The sequence below is a fragment of the Oryzias latipes genome, chromosome 18, assembly GCF_053564925.1.
Source record: "Oryzias latipes strain Hd-rR chromosome 18, Olatipes_Hd-rR_3.1".
NCBI lineage: Eukaryota > Metazoa > Chordata > Actinopteri > Beloniformes > Adrianichthyidae > Oryzias > Oryzias latipes.
The window spans coordinates 19,020,781-19,037,384 of record NC_136254.1 but is presented as its reverse complement, the minus strand read 5'-3'; the positions used below and the strand labels follow the sequence as shown (position 1 = coordinate 19,037,384).

General features: G+C 42.3%; 1 protein-coding gene across 6 annotated transcripts in view; it reads right to left on the bottom strand.

The window, feature by feature from the left end:
• Positions 1-16,604, bottom strand: part of pcdh7b (protocadherin 7b) — a 151,051-nt gene that overhangs the window by 78,706 nt on the left and 55,741 nt on the right. For 2 of the 6 annotated variants that reach the window (XM_004079819.5, XM_011487541.4), the window contains exon 2: positions 376-595. The exons of 2 other annotated variants lie outside the window; for them this stretch is intronic. In XM_004079819.5, coding sequence (XP_004079867.1) covers positions 376-595 — 220 coding nt within the window. The remainder of the gene's footprint in view (positions 1-375; positions 596-16,604) is intronic. 2 more of the 6 variants (XM_011487539.4, XM_078936317.1) reach the window with 1 other exon arrangement.

The following is a 16,604-nucleotide window of genomic DNA, read 5'->3' as shown; positions in this document are numbered from 1 at the left end:
TGTAAATTTATTAGAACAGCAGTGTTTCAAAAAGAAAAAAGACGATGTGAAAGGTGTTCGTCTAAAAGAAAACGTCTGTTACATATATTCCCTCGTGGGTCTCCTTTGATCAGACAAGCCTGATGTTGCGCAAACACAGCCGAATGTGTGAGAGTAAAGTCCCCAGGCCACACCGTCACCTGATCTGTGAATGGGACGTGGCTGCTACGTCATGAAGGCCACAGCACATCTGACAGACGCCCGTTCTCACCAGAGGAACCAAGGATCAGAAGTCTGTGTTTGTGATTTGAACCTACTTGATCTCTAGCCATTATGTGCATGTGTGCTCCCTTTCTCTAAACGATTTCTTAATCTTCTTTTAGTGTTTGCCCCTACCATTTTCCATGTGCTCTGCCTCACCGACACTGCCATCAGGCGTTGTCCTCTCGTAGCTGTCCTCGGGGAGGGGAAGGGCGCCCAGCCGGGGGCCCGACGAGCTCTTGCTGCTGGGCGTCTCCGACTCATCCAGGCCGCTGTCGTAGCAGCTCTGCAGCGATCCCTGCTGGTGAGGGTCCTGGGGCTGGCTCACCACCGAGAAGGTCACTCGGCGAAACGGCTACAAGAGAAACCAAACGGCCGGGGGTCACTATAAAAGGGACTATTTGCTTTGAATTTTTGTGAAAAGAAAGATTGGGAACTTTGGTCCACTGGAATTGAGAGAGAAGATTTGGGTCAGGGTAGCTGGGAAATAGGTTACGAAGAAGATAAAGGCAGGGAGGCAGAGCGTGTTTGTTAGTTTTAGCGGAAGAGCTAATGACGCTATTAGCTAATTTAAAGGTAAAAAAGGCCAGCTAATCTCCTTGTAACTATTTTGTCTTACAGCAAAATATTTTCTGAACTGTTAGCTATTAAAGAAGGTGTAAAGGCATGTCTTTTCTCGTTACAAGAAGAATTCTATTTAAAAACTGTACTAATGAAGCTGGGACCTGAGCCTACAAATCTGACAAAGCTAGTTACATTTTTGTCACTTCAAAAAGAACCATCACTAAAACTTTTTTGATAGGCACATTTAGGTAAGGCTAGGTGGTAAATAGGTTTCAGATAGGTTAGCAAGCTGGGTCCTCACAATGAGAATTAAAGCACAGCGATGATGATGCTACTAGATAATTTAAAAATAAACAAGCATGCTAACCCAAAGCTGAAAGTCACTATTCTGCTACAACATGTACACACATACATGTATAAAGATTTTTCTATGTCTGAATTCAAGCACTACTCCCTAAATGCCGTGTCACACAACCACTACGTTAATTTTACGCATATTCCCAGTATGAAATTTCTGTCTTTGATCATCCATGCGTGATGTACATAATTCGTAAGTGTTTCTTTATTGCATTTGTCATTTGTTCTTTACGTGAATTTGGTTTTGAGCTGTTCAAAATTTTTGGTCAGTTGAGAATTACTGAGTTCACGAGTATTATCTGTAGCCTATATGCAATTATTACGTACATTTTATTTTTGATTTTTATATAAATTTTATATACATTTTATATACATTATACATTTTATATTTGATTTTTGCAATATGCATAGGTAAATTTCACAGCTTTCCACGATCATTCTATATTATGTCCAAGTATTTCTAACGGACTTTTCATGGATGTACCTACCGATAATGTAGAACTTTTATATCAAGTATCCTTGGGACATCTCAAGTTCAAATTCTATAACTGGCGCATATACCACTACTGAATTTCATATAAACAGCGCAGTTTATGTTCTGCATTGATTTACGTGTTCTTTGCGTGGTTATTCATACTTCTTTTGAAGTTTTAACGTGGTTCATTCGTGATACATCTGTGAAAATTCAAGTAAAGACCCCAACTTTTCTGTGCAATATATGAAAAAATGTACGTAGTGGCTGTGGGACACGACCTTGACACCCCTCAAACACTATGTAGTACTATTTAGCATATGCTTGCTACTCAGAGTTTTTCCAATTTAACTGCAAAAGTAAAAGCCCAATAAATATGAAAAATTTGCGAAGATTATTTATAACCCTTTTGCTATCCAAGGCACTTTAACATTGGTAGTTGGGTCATCTGGACCCCATAAGACAGTGCGCTGAACCTTTTTTCTTCAATGATTTGTGATCTTCACTGGTGTCCATGGATTACATGAAATCCTCTCCACCTTCATCATGGTAGGAATAACACGTCAATGGAAGGGTGGGGGTCATCTGGACCCCACAAGATAACACAAGGGGTAAAGCCACTGTGTTCTGATGACAAAAACTTAATTTATTAAAAACAAATTTAAAGACATTTTATCTTAAATGACAATTCGCTCACACTGCAGCGCTACACACTGGTTTTTATTGGGAGGTTTTGGTAAATTCCAGGGCACTTGATTTTTGGATTGACCTGGTTTAACTTTCAACGCGTTTGTAGCTAGAGCCAAAAGACAGTTCCAGAAACATACATTTACACACGTTTTTTTCGATGGAAGTGGCCTCTTGAACCCGTGTTGCCGAGGGCGCTGAGAACGTATCCTAACAGACTCGGCTTATAACTCTTCCTCCATGTGCTTCTATCCCCTTCTAATTGTTGCACAGAGATAGAGGAAGAAAGGAATGATATAAGGATGGTGAGCACAAGGTGAATGAAAGCCCTCGTTCAGTCATTATTGAACCGGATAACAAATTGCTCCTGCTGTTCATTAATTGAACACAAACGGTGTCAGAGTCGGCCTCCGTTGCTTCACCCTTCATGTGCCGAGCTGGACTTTGTCGCTCTTTCATGCGCTTTGCTGCTTTCATCCCTCCTTTTCCCCTCTGTGTTCCTTGTTTCCTTGTTCCATCATAAGAATATTACACGGGGCAGAGAGACCCATTACTCAGAAATGCTCTCTGCCTTTCACCCCAACACCCCCCCCCCCCTCGCATTTATTCTCCAATTGTCTCACCTGATGAAGTGGAATCGGTTAGCTACACTGAACACTAACTGCTTCTTTGAACGGGTGGATGATGGATAACTCGTCTTTCCCCGTCCAAGAACCTTACAAGCGGAGAACAAAACATAATTTTAAGTCCGTCCTCCGCTGGCAGTCGTTTGATAGCTCTGAGATGTAAGACAATGGAGTAATGAGCCATCTTGGGGAGGTGGACCTTCGGCAATCTCCGCATCCCAAGACACTTGCTCTACAGTAAGCAATCGGCCAAGCAAAAGCTGGACAAAAATATATATATATATTTTTTTCTTCCGATAATGGAATTTCCTTCAAGCCACTAAGAGAAACGGAAAAAAAAAAAAAAGTCTTCATTTAGCCGTGTGTGCGTGTGTGTCTTTATGAATTCTGGATTTATTAATGTATTTCTGCCCAGTTCTGTTTCTCTCTGACTGGCTAGCTACCACAGGGATCTTGGCAATAAATCATGTTTCCATGTAATTACAATCAACACTCAACAAATGAATTGGTATAAATATTCATGCAAATTTCACTTGGATAGACAAACCTATGTTGCATAATTAAAACGAGGGCCAGAAGGAAAACAGCTCTCTAAAAAATGTAATAACACTTGAAGAGATGTTAGGATAATAAAACACTTTTTTTTTGTTTTTTTTCATGGATTCTCTACCCCATACTTACAAACAGTTGTTAGGTGTGAGGTGTTTGTCTTGCAACATATTTCAGACAGTCTGTCTGACTCCGATTGGGTTGTTGCATAACTCTTCAGGAAGGTTTTTTTAATGATACAAATTAAACAACTGTTATCTAATAAATTAGCAGCAAATTGCAAAAGGGAGAAAAAAACAAACAAAAAAAACCACTTAGGCTAAGACTCACTAAAGGAAAATTGAGTTTGCGAGGGAGAAAAAGAAGCAGGCGAAAGGGAGAGAAAAAGAAGTTAAATGAACAAATAGGTTCTATTCAGTGAATTTTCCTTTTATTTTCGTTGAAAGGCGAGAGCAAGGTAGTGGAGAATGGTGGGAACAAAAAAATAAAAGAAAGCTAATTTGTTTGCATACCAGAAAAAGAGTTCATGCAGAGATTGTTAAAGGTTCTGCACTGGAATCTGCAGCGTCCACAGTTTGCACAGCAACCTTTGCCCTCTTCTTTCCTAACAAAATCGGCTTCAATGACATCTCCGTGGTTATTTGTTAATTTTTATATTAAAGATATTAAAAGGAGAGCGCGAAAAAAAAAAGAGTTTTTTGTGGCCTGACCACAACGAACACGCCACAGTGCGTAGTGTCATTTGATGCTCAATAGAAGCATTAAAATTTAGAGTTAAGCTATGTTCCACTGGGCATGTGTCACATGTTTACGAACACACTGACTATGCGGGTTCTTGAATGCGTTTTTTACAATATAGTGTTCATGCTGGACTGTCCCTACACGATACTAGCACATGTACCTTTTTTTCTTTCACAACTCTATTCCGACAAACGTAAGACTTGGTGTTGTATTATTTCGGCCGGTCACAAACCGCAATGACTGATTTTGCCTTATATAAGCAATTCTCAAATGGTTGGTACCTCCAAAAATGAATGATTCCATCCAAATGTCACTACCAAATCCAAGATCCTGATTGGTCAAAGTTTAACTGATCTAATTTTAACGTGTTTAATGGTTGCACGTTTTGTACGTAAATGGACTAAAAAAATTGTGGAATTTTGAACGCGGAAGCCTGAAATGTGTGAATACTTGTGTTTACATAGACTTTTCATTGAAAGTGGTCGCTATAACATGCGTTGCCGTGACCAGTGTAATTGTAGTATTAAACTTGTCAATGCATGAGTTGTTATTTAACAAAGTAGAAATATTTAATTTTAGGGGATGTTGAATACTGCAAAAGTTATTACTAGCCTTGCAATGACTGAAAAAACGTCCATGGTGTACCCCACCAATAGTGGGTTGAAAAGACCCCAGCAACCCTGTAACTCCTAAAGTGCTTCTTAAAAACCCACTCTGATGAAAAAGGCGTTTTTGGTGTTTTTAACATGTGTTGGTGGGGTTTTACTGTAGATGCAGAACATATACAAAAAAAATTAGGCATCAAATTGCATTTCTAAAGTTTTTTATTTGTTTCAAATTGTTGGGAACTGAGAGATCGAGAAATTTGTTTGAAAAAATTTGCAGTTTTTACGTAGAAAATACAAGATGAAAAAAAAAAACAGATCCATGTACGTCTAAGTTTTCCTTGTTCGAGCTGGCATTTGGCTCAAAACTGTACAGTTGGATGGCTCCAATATTGCTCACCGTTTTGCACTTCTGCAGAACTATTGTCCCAGAAAACGACATTTTTGATTTTGGCTAAAAACGGCATTATTAAAAGAGCGCTCAAAAGATGGACTTCAAGGGGGTTTGGAAAATGGGTGAATAGATGGAAGTTAAAACAATTAAAATCTCAAAGTAGACGTCTCTATTGTCCCACTTTATCTAAGAACGGGGCTAAAAAGGTCTTGTTTCAGCCGGTTGTATAAGTGCTTTGGAGTGTGGGAGGGGCTGAGTCACCAAACCACAGCTACCCCTAAGAAGATACAATGCAGGACCTTCATGTAAACAAGCTGGACACTGTGCTGCAATGAAGAAAGCCTCCACAGCATCATGTTTATTTGAAAACCTTTTCAAATGTCTGTTCTTTCAGCGCTTTTAGATTTTGGGTTGGACGCTATTATGCACCCACACACGCTGGCTAAACACCATGCAGTGCCCCACCGCAGAGAAGCCAGGGCTTTAATGTGTCTTTCATTACTACTTCACACTATTCCGCTTGATTTTTGCCAGATGTTGGGAAGTGTTTCAGAGTTGAACTCCAGCTGTGACAGCAACGGGCGATTGAGCAAATCCGTCATCCTAAAATGTGAGGAATGGAAAAAATAAAGACAAAAAGGCCACAGGTGGAGCTAGGTGCTTCGGGCTCGGCCAGGCCTTATTTCCTGTGAGCTAAAGAGCAAACACATGGTCTGAGTGACTCGAGCTGGTGTGTCGCCAACATCAACAGGGCCGTGCTACTCGTGTCAATAATGTTTGACCTCTCAGATTTGATTTTCATTTCCCTCTTGAGCTAACAAAACATTTGGCCGCTGCCAGAAGGCTCTCATTGAGTCTCAATCATCCTTTTTCTGCCTGTAAACCTTGAACGAAGTTACAAGTCCAAAAGACAAAGAATCCCTCTTTGTCTTAGCAAAGAAGAAGAAGAGCGTCGAAAAACCCATTTGTAGCACATGTTTTGTCAGTACTTTACATTCATATCAAAGGTTTTCTAAGGAATTTCTTCTTTAGCCAAAGCAGAGGCCCCACAGTGACTCTGTATGTGCTCTACTTGATTCCATTCTTAGAGCTTGCATGGCTCTCACATTTACATAAGTGTCTGGATGAAATGAGGTATGAGGGAAAAACGTCATTAAAGGATACGATCTGTGCAAATTCAGCTGTAAATACGGCATAGACGGGCTACAGGAAGTAACTACAGGAAGTGGTTATGTCCCACCGCAGACCGGTACTGTAAGGACCACATTGTTTTTGCTATTCTTCTTTCTTACTTTGAGCAGAAGTTTCACATACTTAAAAACCCACCAACATTTGCACATGCCTTGTAATAATTATAATAATAATAATTGATACTTTATTCATCCCACAATGGGGAAATTCTTCTCCGCATTTTGACCCATCCCCTGGGGGGAGCGGTGAGTTGCAGACTAGCCGCACTCGGGGGGTGGGGGGCGACAGCTGGCTGGGGTGAAAGGGGATCAATCTGCCGTCCAGTACCTGGTGAAAAAGAATTTTTTGGCCACACTGAAGGACCCCCTCCCCCCACCACAAAACGAATGACATCACAGCGAGCGAAACTGTCCAAACTGGATGGGCCCAAAACTTCTTATGGGGCTCAAAAACATTGTTTCAAAACCTACTAACAAGACCAAAACACGTCTTGGGGATATCCAGAAAAAGTTGTAAAGTCATTATGGGATGGCCATACAACCTACGGCTTGATGCCATATTGTAGCAAATATGGGAAATTTGGCCATTTTCACATTTTTCCACAATATGGGAAAAGAAAACTTTCAATGGTCTCCACAAAATGTTCCCACCAGGTTATGTCTACAACCAGAAACTAAGTATCATTGACTTTTGACCTCAGGGAGAGGCTGCCATCTTAATTGTAAAAAAATTAGCTTTATTACCTTCTACAAATGTAAACTTCTCCTAGGACTTTAAAGTTATTGCCTCCTAACTCCACGTGCGTCATTGGAAAGCAATTTTTTTTTATTTTAAGTTTGTTAATTTTGAACAGCGTAAGCAGGGAGAGCTCACAAAAGTTGCGTTCCCCTGTTGCTCACACATTTTATGACGGAATATTGTGAAAATGTAATACATGAATCCTTGGCTCAAACTGAACAAAATGATATAATATACAATATGACTATATTAGGAATGTGGCTGTGGTTAATAAAAACCCCTGTTGCTAAAGAAATTAAAAGGTTACTTTTCCGGATGCATCTAAAAATGACATAGACCTGTTCGTCACCCCCAGGCGACCCAAACATAAAATGGTTGCTATGGAGATAAAACCAACAGAAAAGCCGTCATTTTGAAAAAAAGTCGTTTTTCTTTGATTTGTCATGAGCAGATCTCACCAGGGTGGAAGGAGAAGGGAGGGGAAGGGGTGTGTAGGAGCCGCTCATACATTGAGGGGGTAAAAAGGGGTTCTGAGGGGGCGGCGAAGGCGGGTAGTGCTTGCGGGCCATACAACGCCACTTGTGGCTTTAGATGTGATTTACTTGTGGAGAGACAATGGCTACCAGATAAGTGTGTCATTGCAGTCAACCAGGAGAAACGCATTGATCTAAAGGAAGGAAAGCTGAACAAGTACAACAAAATGGAAGATTAGGAGTTTGAGAAACCCCACAAGGCTGGTTGACGCATGGCTCCAGGTGTATTTGCCAAAAGTGGCGGTCTGTGATTAAGACCTTGCGCTACATTTTTAATGCACTGCCAGTCAGTGACCTGATACACCACAGGAGTTGAACAGAAAGCGCCAAACGGCCGCGGTACACCGACCAGCATGCACGCCGGGATGTTTAATTGGCTTAACCTAATTGCAGATACCTGCTTCAGCGAAGCCTAACCGCCACAAATACTTGGTGTAATTCCACATCTCTGAAATACAGATAGAGAGATACACTGATACCGTCGTGACAAATGAGACAAATGCCCTCCAGCTGAACTGACTGAAAGTCAATTGGAATTTGATCAAGGAAGATTTGGTTGGATTTAGGTTCTGATCTGCTCCGCGCCGTCAGAAGAAAAAATTATTACAGCAGTCTCTGAACCAATGGGCCAAAGCCCCTTCCAGATGGGTCCTTTTGGTGCTTTAGACCAACCTGTCCGTCGGTTGGACGGGAATTTTAAAAGGTTAGGGTTGAGTAAGTTGTGGGAATGTCAATGAAAGAGTCGCTCACATCTTAGTTAGGCCAACCGTCCGCTGAGTCTCAGGTGTCCCGCTCTGGTCTGACTGATAGCTTCGGCTCTGTCAAGCTCGAGTGACTTTCTACAAGTTACCTTTTTCTTTGTCTTCTCCCCTTTCCTCCACTACTCACATTCCTCCCAGGTCAATGCTTCCCAGATCAAGAAAAAACAGAACATTATAAACAAGAAAAGTGGGTAAGAGCTCAAAAGAATCCAGGACAGGAGAAAGAAAAACAAAGGGGAAGATGAAAGACGGTCAAGCGAGTTATCTCCAGAATCAACAAAGATGCAGAGTGTCTGTTATCTTTTTTTTTCTTTTGGGGTTGGTGTCAAATGAGTTTTCAGCTCATTTCAGGTTTAAAGATCCACTCTGATTAAAATTGTTTTCCTTTTATTGTATCTTTAACATGTTCTTGTTGCATTTTTTTAATAATGGAGGACAGAAATTAAGAAAATTAATCTTAAGATTGCATTTCTTTATTCGAATCAATGTGAATTAGGAGTAGACGAATCGGATTTGTTACGTAGAAAATACAATGGGCGGGCCACCAGCTCCTTGCTCCGCCACATTCTGATGCATCCACTTTTAGACGACTAGATCCATGTGCGTTTTCGTTTTCCTTGACTCGAACTGGCATCTGGCTCAAAACAGTACGAGGGGCTGTAAGCTATCGGGGAGAGCATGTAAACAGAGATCTCTCAGCAACAGGGGGGGGGGGGGGTAAGAGGGGGGTGGGATTTCTCTGTGGCAACAGTCCCGCCCACAACTCAGAGGCGAATTTCTAATAAACTCCTGCCGCTTTGCAGAAACTATAGCAGAATCCGAACTGCTACCCCACCTCTCTGGCTCCTCCCTATTGCTCCTATTTTAGGCGCCAAATGCGCCTAAAATAGGAGCAATAGGGAGGAGCCAGAGAGGTGGGGTGTAAACGTGTTTTTTTAAGGAGCTGTAGCGACTTAAACCTCACTATCCATCCGCCGGTAGGGTGAGAAACCCATTTCTTCATATAACTATTGCGTTTTTGTATGACTTTTAAACTAATAAAAAAAGGGATGTATGTATTTTCCGAGTGCTGGCAGCTACGCGCTAATGTAGACGACCGGAGGCTCTTGATGACGTCATCGAGCGGTAGGGACGTCTGAATTTGAAAATACTTTTTTTTCCATAAGTCTTCGCTTGGACGTATAAATGTTGGGGAAGGGGAAGAATATGGTTTCAGTCTATGTCCTAGAAAACGATGCAGGTTATTTTTTTTGTATTTGGGCTAAAAACCACATCATTCAAAATCCACTGGGAATGCTTTTAAATAGTTCAAAACATGGTCTGTGTCTTGTAAAGCTTCTTGTCCTAGCGGTGTGCGCTAATACAAAAATAAAATATCGTAAATCACATCAGTGTCCAACACGTTGCCAAAAAAGTTGTATTCTAATCCTTTTCAGTTCCTTAAAATCACCTTTATTACAGAAGGACCACGATTATTGGTAACATGGCCTTGTTTGGAGGTAATGATGCTCTTAGCGCTCTCTTCTCAATCTTGTGTTTTGTTTTCTAGCCTTCCATTCTACCATGCAGCTGCTTTTTGGTCTGAAGAGAATTCCGATCGTAGGAGAACTCACCTAAGTCTTATTGACCCTCATTTGGCAAAAAGAAAAAGAGTTGCATAAATACATGTGTTTCTGAAAGAGCCGAGCTCGACAGCGGGACACCCAAAGCACAAACTGCCCCCGATGAATGATTGGGGGTTTTGCCATAAATAAAAGCTGTTGCTGGGCACAATTTTTTATTTTTTTCCAAGGGAATGCTGCGGGGAAACAAAAAAACTGCTTTCGGATTCAACGACAGGAAGTGGCAAACAAAATGTAAATGCCGCAGAGAGTAGTGGGGGGGAAAAAAAAAAAAAAAAGATGTCGCAAATGGAAAAAGAAGAAGTAGAGGAGAAGAAAGTTGTGACCTTTCAATCCAGACCCCTATTTTCCCAATCTTTCATGCACTTTTAGAATATCCCCGCGACGGTATGGTTTGGAATGCCTTTGGACGAGTGCCACAGCTGGTGTTTCCCTATTAGCATGCGCTCCACGCATGCAGCCAGAGACTCTACCCCACAGGAAAAGAAAGAGAAAAAAGATCACACATGGACACTTTCCTAGAGTCTGGGCTAAACTTTTAATTGCTCTTCAAGTGGCGGATTAGGCCACGGGTGTAAGAGAGAAACCATTCCGGGGGGGGGGGGGGGGGGGGGGGGGGGGGGCTGTCTTCAGAAGCTTAGCTCAATCTCTGACTTGTTCTGAAAGGCAAAGAAGACCTTTGATTCATTTAAGTTGGTTTCCTTTTTCCTCTTTTTCTATTCAACATTAACGATAAGGACAACAATGAGGGAGAATTGATTGATTGGCTTTTGATTAGCTGGCGGCATGGCAACAAAAGAAAAAGGATATAGAAAGGAAAAGTACAAGCTTAAAGCAGCAAAATATAGTTGGGCCGTCTAGTTTCATTATGAAGTTAATGTACAGACACGTTTTGAGTGTCAATATTTCGGTTAAAATATCAGAACTTTGGTGAATCCGACCGACTGCTTTAACCAATCCGGAACTCTTTATGACGTCTTTATGACCTAATCAGAAGGTGCAGCTTTCAGTGAAAGAGGCGTGGACTGCCATCATCGTTACTCAAGTAGTTGCCATAGAAAAGCTGGCTCAGAAAAAAAAAAAGGCGCCCGTATCGTCTAATAATGTCCTTATTGGCCGGAGCTGGAGGTCAATCATTTTCTGTGGGTGACATCACACCTGGCTGTGTCCATCGATGGTTTGGTATGAAGGTAGCACAAGTGAACTAGAGCTCGTCTACCTCAATCTCGAGGTGTTGTCGTTTGTTTGTGTTGCTGTAACCTTTGAGGATTTACTCAGAAAAATCCACTTCAGTCAAGTGCGAATTATGTTACATCCTTTCACAGGGGAACAGATAGGTCCTTCTCCTGTGTCGCCTTGTTAGAGGCACTGCTTGTGGCAGAAGTGGTAAAGGAAGAAGTGTCAACCAAAACCCCGACCCCGGTGTTGCTTACATAGACTGTAGGTCTTGCTATCGCATTTCCTGCCTTTATTTATTTATTTATTTATTTATTTGTTTTACAGTCTGTTGCCGGTTTAAAGAGTTGAAGGGAGTCTCCCTCACTGAGTGACAGCTTATGTGCACATGCACTGCATCTTTGTTTATCCTTGAGCACAGATCACCCGCCCCTGTGTGTCATTTCACTGTTGCCATGCCATCCGCTTTGCTTGCAAGTCAAAGGCATGGGGTTAGACGGGTGGTTTTGGGAGTCTGGATCCTTTTCTGAGCCCTTGCAGTGCTGTACCTGTCCAACGGCCCTACTACTGTCACCTGCCTGAGGGCTGGTGCTAGCGTTAGCTTGTTGTGACAAGCTTTTGGGTGTCAGCACATATGCCTGACATGGTATCAACAGAGTGGCCAAATGCCAGAACAGAGCATGATCTGTTGAGGATAAATGATGGCAAGAAGTAACCATCTGAGCAAAGACTTCAAATAGGAAATCTAAAGAACGGATGTCACCATACTGAGAACAACAACAAAAAAAGATACGATCAAAACACAAAGGAGAAAGGAAAAGCCCAAGATAAGAAAATGAGACAGTGTAGTTTAATGGGGCTTATAAATGCTTATTTTCTTTACCATCCTGATTTGTCGATGAAAGATAGCCTGCATGTAACACTCAGGGACTGAACACACAGGCACACACAATGGTCAAAAACATCAACAACAGCCTGTATCATCGTACAAAAAAAACACATGGATTAAATAACCACTACACTATCTGTCCCTTATCTGTTCATCTTAAGCCATCAATCTGAAGCAGGGGTTATCCAACGTTTTTGCATAGACACAAATCTGGTAAGGGGAAAATGTTTGACAGCCAAGCAGTGGCGGAACATTTTAAATGGGAGGGGCTTTAGAAGGGTGGCAAATGAGAACAACAAAGTGGGGGGGGGGGGGGGGTAAGTTCCTCTTGCCATAGCAAGGACACAGCATGGATTGTGCCGAAGGCCCAGATGGGCTGGAATGCAAAATACTTCGAGGGGCTCCAAATTTCATTTTTAAACATTGCTTTTGATATTTTCACAATTCTCAAAGAAGCTTGTGTTGACTTATTTTTCTCTGTCAATACTGATACAAATGTTGCCTAGAAAATTAGGGGGGGCAAATCTTTCTACTGGCAGGGCAGCTGCCCCCCTTTGCGCCACTGTAGCTCCGGCCCTGCAGCCAACCACTTGGCCTGCATTCTTTGAGCTATTTCTTATTCTCATTAAATGTAAATGAACTATGTAATAAACATTTTATTGCAACGGCATGCTTACTTTTTCTTCCCGTAGAACACTAATACAACTAAAATGTTTGTTTTTAACCAAAATAATCTATAAATCTATAAGGGCTTGCTATCTAAACAGGTACAACTAGGAAGGCTAGAGGGAGATCACAGGCGGTTAGGGAGCACATCCAGCTCATCCTCCAATGAGGCGTTCTACTGGAGTCTGATCGGGCATCATTCATTCATGGGATAAGAAGCGTGTGTCGCCTCCGTCGCTCGTGTTCCCATGTGTTCATTCTTAAAACCCCCGACACGCCGGGTTTTATTTCGCTAACAAATTGCCACTGGGTGGTTCGTCTGAGTGACCGTATTGTGCGAAATGCACACACAACACTTTGCTTACAGGTTCCATCCACCACCTGTTCCTGTCAAGGGGGGAGGGGGGGAGGGGGAACAAATTATGACTCCTCACAATTACGAAAACAATTATTACAAATGAGTAATTAAACCCAAACGTCAGGATGAATAAACAAACGGGGAGACAGTAGAGGATGAAGGAGGATGGAAGGAGCCCAAAGGCAAAGCGAGGGGAGGAATGAATAACGAGACCTGGGATAGAGGAGGAATTGAAAGAGAGATATGCCGAGTCGTCGCAGTAAACTCTGGTGGTGCAACATAAGGATTATCGGAAATGGAATGACTTTTCGCATACACATACCCTTCCTGTCATGTCCCTCATTCCTCCATCCTCGTTCATCATGTCAACTCCTTATCTCCTGGCTCCTCTCTCCTCCTCTCTCTTCCCTATCTCTGCCGCTCTAGCTGCCCCCCCCCCTTTCACCCATCTCTCCCTAAGTCACTATCTCCGTTGAGATCACGCAAGGTCAAACCTCCCCGACGTTTGACGGATGAAAATGGAATTAGGATGAAAGCACGCTTTCAGATAATGAAGATATGCAAAGAGAGATTAGGGGGAATGGGGGGTGTTGGTGAGGTTCAGATCAAGATTAAGAAAGAAATAGGAGTGCCCCCTTTTTGTTATTTTACCAGTAGGGTGCCAAGTGGAAAACATGACCAAAAATATAATGAACAAGGCTGGGGTGACACCTCTTCTTTAGATGGCGTGCCAATCCACGATAAACAGCAGAGAGGGCGCCGCTTTGCATGGGACATTTTAAGGATCTCCTTCCCTGGTAGAGGAGTCCAGGTGTAACGTATTTACATACCGAGACGCGCCCATTCCTGTCATTTGCATGCGCTTTGAAAGCGATACAAGCTATTTTGCAAAAGGTGACACAAGCGAGCACATATATAGTACATCTTACAACCCAATCTCCTCCATCTAAGCAGTTCTGAGGGGGCTGCATCAGTGTATGTGTGTTTGAGGAGCGTGTTACGGAAGATAGGAGAAAGGGATAAGTCGCCTCTGCCTCAGAAGGCTTCAAAGACTGGCAGCCTATCAAGGCCTCGTATCACTGTCTGATGATGGCGATATGCACACTAATCCCCATGTAAAATAGTCCTCTCCTTCAAGGCTCCCCTTTAAGTGCACTTAGCTAACAGTCTGTGCTCTCTGTATAGTCATTCTCTCTTCACTATTTTCTGTGAATAAAAATGAAAAGGGAAAAAAGAAAAGAAAAGATTCTTAGGACTTCAACTCCATTTGATCTTATTAGTCAGTTGTTGACTGGGTAGCCATTTTGGGTTGCTAATGTGAAACTTAATAATGGCGTCAGGTTTGTTTGCAGCGCTCCATCATTCCTGCTGCTTGTTGAACTTTATGACTTACAAGAATGGACTAAAAATAGATAACGTAAAAATCATCTTAAGTCTTAGTCACATGCGACTGTGATGGTAGTTTGGGTATTCTGGGCACATGGAGGGTCATAGAGAGGAGTGGCTACTTCTTAATCTTTATATTGTGCTTGGGTCAAAGTTGACCCGCTTTCACAAAATGGGTCAATTTGACCCAAACAAAATTAAGGGGTTAAGATGAGCGCAGGTGTGTCTTGCATTTCCCTTGACGTCATCATGACGTCCCCTTAGGTGCCTGTATGTCTTATACAACCACCTAAGGGGACGTCATGAAAATGCAACGTAGGATTGTTTTGAGTGTGGTAAATGAATCATAAAGTATTTCTTAGGCTTTTGTAAGTTGCACCCGTAAAGGGGGCTGCGAGTTTTTGGGGTGTCCGGGCCCGTAGAGGGTCGTAGACAGGAGTGGCCACATCTTGAGGTGAGGGTAGGTGTGTCTTGCAGTTCCCTTGTCATGAAAATGGAACCTATGATTGTTGTGCATGTGGTATAGGGGTGTAGAGAAACATTGATTTGGTGATACATTGCTGTATTTCATTGATCGATTTAAAATGCTGTAAGGACGACATTGATTCAATTTTTTACGAGCGTCTGACTCCTGTTTTCCACTTACTCCACTTACTCCTGTTTTCCCAACCGCTAGTTGGCAGAACAGCACACTGAGCCTCTTTGAGCAGCTCTAAACGACACCAAAACAACAAAATCACGCGAGAATCGGCTTGTGTTAAAAGCTAAGTGTTCAGTCAGCCTTGCAGTTTTTGTTGTTATGAGACATGTACCACTACGTTTTTGCTTGGGATGGGTACTGAACCGAAACTCTATGTAACATTGCTGCCTGTACCATATAAAACCGCGGATTGCGGTGCTTTGTAGTGGGCTCCAGATGAGGAGATGTACCGTGATACATGTCACATCCTGAGAAGCGTATCCCAATATGCAATGTATCACCAGACTTTTGCCAATACCCACCCCTAGTGTGTTAAGTGTATAGTAAAGTTCACAGGTTGGCCATAGGAGCTCAGTAGAGAGAAAATGTCAAGATGGGAGCAAAAGACTCGATTCTGGGGCTCCAACTGTGTTCTTCACTTTATTAATAAAGACCATCAATCTTACAAAGTAAGGGGTGCTATGAGCTTCATCCAGTGCGAGTCCTTGGGCAAGATTTTTTTGCATGACTGCCTAACTATGTTGCTTACAAAGGGGGCCAAGTCTGGATCTTCCAGTGTCGGTCCCCTGCCCAGAGAAAAAAAACACAGGAAGGCCATCCGGCATAAAAAACTCTCTGCCAAACCACCTGTAAAAATCAGTGACAGCCGATTCACTGTGGCGACCTATGAAGGGATATGACGAAAGCCGAACAACTATAACAACCTTATGAAGCCTGGTTGGATCTTGAAATGTACAGAAATAAAACAAGATCAGAACACAACGACTCTCACAATCGCATATAAAAGGAGGTGCAGCACAAGCAAGTGTGACTGAGTGTGCGCTTCAGTACTGTGAGACAAACTGATGACTTAATCATTATAGAAGGCCCCTGCGGTCTCGCCAACTTCTTCTTATACCTAGCCTTGCGTGTCAAGTGTTCACTACGAACTATTGCCTGCAGGATGCACGAAGCAAGAAAAATGTGCATGACCATTTTCCCCCTTCGGGTTCACAGAGCGGTCTACGAAAATTTCGTACCCGTGTACCCATTTTTCACCCACAGACAGCCCGTATCCAAACGTAAGGCCATTTGTGACTGAGGCATTTAAAAAAATAAAAATAAAAGTCAGGAAACTCAAAAAACGTATTCATGCTTAATCGTTTTTTTTGTTTTTTTTCCGTATCCTTCCAAAGCCGTTACCCGTTCCGCTGCTTTGTATAAGAAGCAGGGAAAAATCTGGTCAGGTTACACGGGGGGATCGCAAACAACGTTGCTTTTTTGTTGAAGCTTTAGGTAAACAGGGACAATGTGGAAAATTCACCATTTTATTTTACACAAGCAAAGGGTACGGAAAGGTCAAACAGACT